General features: G+C 34.2%; 1 protein-coding gene across 1 annotated transcript; it reads right to left on the bottom strand.

Moving 5' to 3' along the window:
• Positions 1 to 4,950: 4,950 nt before the first annotated feature.
• Positions 4,951 to 5,352, bottom strand: LOC136034649 (dnaJ homolog subfamily B member 6-B-like). The gene has a single exon (XM_065715960.1). It carries the CDS (start codon positions 5,350 to 5,352, stop codon positions 4,951 to 4,953), a length of 402 nt encoding a protein of 133 aa, XP_065572032.1.
• Positions 5,353 to 6,500: the final 1,148 nt, after the last annotated feature.

Genomic DNA, 6,500 nt, shown 5'->3' with positions numbered 1-6,500 from the left:
TAATTTATTGCTATTTAAATTTCATCTTTTCGATTCTGGGTCACGCTCGGTCAAGTCGCTCCTTACTCAAAGTTGGATACTACGAATTATTTTGGCTATAAGAGTTTCGGAGGCTTTTCCATCTTCTCAAAAGGACTGTCCATCATAGAATGCCTTTGATTCTCTTTTTTTTTAGCAGATATAACTTTTTAAAGGGTACACTGGCTTTTATAACGACGTAAAATAGTCTTTTTATCATCAATGCTGGTCAAATAAAAATTCAAAAACGCGTGTTCTGATTTTTTGGTTATAGGGGACAAATTATGGCAGCACTGTTTTCAAGGTTATGAATTGGGTCATTGCGTATGGCCAGGACAATTGGCGATTGCATATTACTTGAGACTTATTTAATAGATAAAAATAAGAGCCAATAAAATACTGGTACTTTGAAAAGTAAGGGTTCATAGAGATTTAGGCAATTTAGGCATCGAAATTTGCACTTTTAGGTAACTTTTAGGCCTTTCACTATTTTGGCTACTTTTTACATGGGATTTATTGAGACCTCCGCTCTAAATACTTTTCCTCTGAAACACCGTTTCTGTGGCCGGTTTTTCAAGGATGTTATCTCCTTGTGTGATTATGGAGAGATAAAACTTCACACTTTAGAGCCTTTACGGATTCGGCTGCTGGTGAAGCATTCATTGCATTGACTGCTGAAACTTTGCTATTTACTCCCCATAAACTAGCTTAGAAAATACAACAGAGAATAATGGAAAGCAGGCCACCTAGAAGGCATTATACTAAATACCTAACCTAACAAACTCTATATATGAAATATTTAATTAAAATATAACTACATAATAGTTTATCTTAAGCATGTTAAGCTAATTCTCTCAGAAAAAAAGAAAGAAACCAGTTTTCAACGGTGTGGTGTGAGTGTGGTTGGGATAACACTTAAGTAGGATAACTAAGCAGGCTAAGCAAATTCTCACAGAGAAACACATTGAAACCAGTTTTCGACCGATCAAACTTCTTGAGTTTCGTTGGGATAACACGTAAGTAGGGTACCATATAACCTACTACGGAGGTGGATTTTCAATGATTTGAAAAACAATTAGAAAATAAATTTAAACAATATTTTTATCACAGCAAAGTAGAGAATTTTCCATTAATTCTCCATAGGAAGTTTTCCACGGGAATTTTCAGCAAGGATAACATTATCCAGGGGAATTTTATGTGAGTGGAGCTTTCCTAGGGAGAATTGTATCCAAGGTTTTATTTCCCGAGGAAGACCCCCAATATGGGTTGGGGGCTATAAAAGAGTACATGCTTTCTTTGCATTATTTTAAAGTGACAAAAACTAATTAAAAACTAGTTTTTTAAAACTGAATATAAGGAGAAACATTATAATTTAAGACGAATATTAGTTAGCCCTTACATACATGGACACCCATAAGCTGAATCTTAGGGGGAGAGGGACTATGAAAAATAACTTTATACCCTTATCTGTATTTACTTTATTACAGAGAAGCCTACTTTAGAGGTTTCTAGTGCCTATCTGCAAAAATGTGGAATTTTGTATTTTTGCCAGACGAAAGGTCAGGGCTGCGTGTTCATTTATTTTTTTCTCAGGGGTGATCGTATAGACGAGTTATTACATGCCCTGTGAAATACTGTGTTTTTCTGGTTTTTTTTTGTTGTTGTTTTTTTTAAAGAAGTTCATACTGCTTTTATGAGACCAGTTTGAGAAATATTGCAATTTTGACCTCATAATCATATAGATCAGTAAGTGATTAAATTAAAAATTTGATGAACTGAAATTTGATGGACTAATGAACTGAAAACTGAAAAAAATTCGATTAAAATTTCCAGTAAGACCAGGAAGTGGTGAAAACGTTTATACAGATATTGTTTCATTTTGATTCAGAATAAAGACTCTAAATTAGACCATACTTTTCAAAAACATTTTTAGCATTTTTGAAGAAAAAAAAAACATATACTCAGGAATATATTGAATGGTACTACCTTGAAGATGAAATACAATGATATACAAGCGTAAGAAAATTTTACACGGCAAATTGATACAGGGCAGATACACCACCCTTTTAAGGTCATTACAAGGTTCTAACACTCACACGAAATAACGTTAAACAGCTTATTGGTTTTTAGGAAAAATTAGAGTTTGAACAAAGTGGCATGACAACAAAAAGATCGAAATCGTTCAATCTGTTCAGAAATAGAAGCGATCGATCTCTGCGTACATTAAAGATTAATATACATGCATCTTTGATTCCTCTTGATATTTTTCTTTTGCTTCTATTAGGATTCCTTCAACACCCCAGTTTAAAAAAAAAATGAGTTTTAAAAAATTTGGATACATCTTTTTTTGTTTTCTTTTATCTAAAGCAAAAGCTTTTAATTCTCATAGAGACTAATATTTTAAGAAGTACGAAATAATATTTTTGGGCGTGCGGTAACGATTGTGTTTCGTAAAGGCAAACCATTTTCAGCGATTTTTATTCATTGTGTTTCGGAAATAAAGTGCTTGCTATTAAATTGTGATGACAACTTCTTTTATGATGACAAATTTGAAAAAATGTAAGAAAAATAGATTAAGTTATAGGTAATATAGGGGAGAGACCAATAGCGAAACTAAAAATCCACCGTTTCGTAAAAGTAAACGCTTTTCAGCAATTTTTAATATACCCAAGAGCTCGATAAAACACAGAGTTTACAGTTGATGGAATTTTTGGAAACTTGTAAGATGTACTGTTTATTATCCAACAGTCCTTTGGAAAGTTACACATATTTTTCTAATGAATAATGTAGAAAGGGGTAAAGTAAAGATTCAACGTTGGGACAAACCACTATGTTCAAATTCTCAGTTTCCTTTAAAACCGTAAAATTTTCCCGTTTTTGCTTTATCATATATCTAATTTTTACAACAATACACACGATGGGGATGAACTTAGGTATAGCTGTGAATTCTGGGATAAAAAGCTAGGTAGCCTATATTAGCTAGTTTAAGGCCTATAGCTAGATATTCTTAATTCTAAAGCAGTGGTTCCAATCCAACTTTAGGCCATGCTCGAACCTAGACATTCCTAAAATTTTGATGCATAACATAGGAAAGTTACCATCCCTTGGCTTGAATAACAAGGAAAATATAATGGCCTAGAAATCAAGCAAAGTGGCTGAAATCACCATATTCTGCATTTATTCCATCTTCTTTTTTTTTGTCTTTTTCTTCGCCTTCTCCTCAGTTATCAGGGCACTGAAGCATCATAGAGAGCTATTTAATGGCTCATTTAAAAGAAATTGATGTATTTAAAAACCTATTGTAGTTAACAAAAATAATTTTAAAATCAGTTATATAAAGAATCGATAAAACTCATAATAAATGGTGTCAGACAAGAGAATTTCATGTAGTAGATGATGAGTAAATGTTCAATCCCCGAAAATTTCCCCTTTATACCCTTAGGCACAGTTGTAATACTAGCGACAGCAGCAGTAACAGTTTTATTAATAATGGTACTACTAGCAGTATTGTTAAAAACAGTATAACTAGCACTATTAACAACAGTTATATTAACACATGCCTTTTAATCAGTTGAACATCTCCCTCACCAAGTCCTGGAAGTTTCAACTTGTTACAATTAGCCATTGCTATGAGATGGTCGATAGGATCTTTTAAAAACCTCTCGATATTCAAAATATGTATTCAATACTAGCTGTTGGGGTGGCGCTTCAAACCACCCCAGCACCTAGTTGATGGGGGCGCTTCGTGCACCCCCCAAGCCCCCCCGCGCGCGTAACTCGTTACGCGCCATATTAGTTACGCGCCATTATAGTTGTGTCCCTGTGTCCCACCTGTGATATATATATATATATATATATATATATATATATATATATATATATATATATATATATATATATATATATATATATATATATACTAGCTGTTGGGGTGGCGCGAAGCGCCACCCCAACACCTAGTAATTTAATTATGCAGCACCTAGCAATATTAAGCAACACCTAGTATATGTTTTTAACTACGTAAAACTTGCAAATATACAACCTTCTTCGCTGTCCCCTTGTCTGTGCATATAAATAGATTGTTAGGTTTACCGACTCTTGAACATACAACATATAATTATCCATGGGAAAAACAATCCGTATTCAGATCTATACCTCATGATTCTAATGATTGCCCTTGAGCTTTGTAGATGATGATTGCTAATCGAAAATTCTATGTGTCCCCGTCGTCATTTACGTATCCCCCTGTGCCCCCCGGCGTCCCCGTTGTAGTTGTGTCCCTGTGTCCCGGTCATTTATAGTCCCAAATATATTCTCAATACTTTTACCCAAATATGTAAGGTTGAGCGACAACTTCAGAAGAGCAGGAACACTCTTTATTTCATTCCCATTTGATTTTTATTTGAAAAAAAAACCTTTTCAGTAAAATAGCAACAATTATTTCTCTGAACAATACCATATGCAAGAAAACAGACTTTATTCAAAAATAAAAGAAAAAGCTGAATACAGTAAAGTAGAAACATTTCTTTCTTTGAATAAGTCTATTAAGAAAACGCAGCAGCTGATATGAACAAAAAAAAACAAAATATATATAACATTTTGAATAAACAGCACAGAAAAGGCTCATAAAGCCTGGGCTAGAAAATATTTATAGATTTGATGGCCCTTAAAAAGGCCGTTGTGAGGGGATAGTAGAATGAGACAATCAAAACCATATTTAGAAATCATTCAGGTGTACAATGTATGCCATCCGTTGGTATGCTTGTATAGGCCTATGTGGTAAAAGAGGTCATCCTCGTTTAGAAATATCTTCGTACATACCCCGCACTGGAATGACTTTTTGTATGTGCCCATGTGGCAAATGAAGTCACCCCTGTTTAGAAATATCTTCTTCCATTAAATACATGTTTTTCAAGAATGTTCTATGAAATATCAATGAAATCTAAAACACTCTAAATGGCAAGACTTTTTATATTTGCCCATGTGGTAAATCAAGTCATCCCTGTTTAGAAATTTCTTCTTACATACCCTGCACTGGAATGACTTTTTTCTGGTGCCAGAGCAATCAGAAGTGCCAGAGCTTTCAGAAGTCCTAGAGCTATTAGAAGTGCCAGAGCTATCAGAAGTGCCAGAGCTTGTACTAGAGCCATAAACGTTATAATTTTCACGTTTTTTGTCATCAACAAGAACTTCATAAGCGTTTAAAATCTCTTGAAAACGGCTCGTGGCCTCTTTCTCATTGTTCCGGTTTTTGTCAGGATGCCATCTCATAGCTAAAAAACGGTATGACTTTCTTACTTCTGCCTTAATTTCCTTTGCCTTCATACCTGTCATTTTGTTTCTATTTAACTTTAGTATAGTATAATAGTCGGTTTTCTTTGCTTCTATTCGCCTTGACATGATATGAATTTCTTAAAGTTTTGTCTAATCTGACTCCTAGTGTTGTACTTACTCAGTAGTTTTAGTATTCCCTTTATTTATACTATGAATGACGTTATCGAGTTTTTACATAACTACGAGTCTAAGACTTTCACACGTCACGCGTTTAAGATTACAATATAATTTAGATGTGACGTCATATTTACCTTTGAATTAGCTACTGTTAAAGATCGACAATGAATATACAATAGCTTTTATAATCAGCACAAAACTTAATATTGTACCGAGATTAATGTAAAAAAAAAAAAAAAATTCAAACGGTACTCATCCGTAAAATGAAAATATTCCCATTTGCTAAAATTTGCTAAACTATTCTAAATTTGTATTTTAACGCTAAATGAGGCATTATTTATATCTTTTATTGTCTACCACTATAATTATAGTTTTCAACTTAATCATTACCTCATGGTCAAGTTTCAGGTTGCGACGAAGGTAGCATGTAATTTGGCTCATTCTATTGGTTGGGTAAAAAAAACCACACAAATACAGACCTTGAACTGTTGCACTGAGAGAGAATCATTGCTATCAAAAGAGTACCGATCGTTAAATAGGGGAATTTCCCACTCAAAGCCTTGTGGAAGAGATTGCCCAGGATTTTGAACCTGAGTTGAGGTGCCAGAGCTTGGCGGTGATGGTCCTACAAGGAGCCAGAGAGAGATATTTATTTGAACTTTTTAAGGATGCCTGCTTGCGTGTCATTCGATCCAAAACGGTGAGCATCATTCCACAAGATACCCTATTCGCTTGTCGTATCTATAGGGATACGACAAGTATTTCTTTAGTACAGCAATTAAAGAAAGACGAGTCAAAGGAACTGGTGTTCATGTTTTCGAAGCAAAGGCTTTTAATGTTTCTGAGTTTTTACAAAATAAAAAAGTTTTTTTTTCCACTGACAGTATGGAGCAACATTAAAAATTTAAACGAACAGAGAAGATTATACATTTGAAGGGGGTAGCCTGCTCCCCATAACCTCACTTTTGACGCCAATATTTTTTAGTACTTTCGAAAAAGCTTCTTATTGTTCTAATTAAACGACCCTTGTG

The sequence above is a fragment of the Artemia franciscana genome, chromosome 2 (genome assembly GCF_032884065.1).
Source record: "Artemia franciscana chromosome 2, ASM3288406v1, whole genome shotgun sequence".
In the NCBI taxonomy this organism is placed as follows: domain Eukaryota; kingdom Metazoa; phylum Arthropoda; class Branchiopoda; order Anostraca; family Artemiidae; genus Artemia; species Artemia franciscana.
This window is presented reverse-complemented; position numbering and strand designations above follow the sequence as displayed.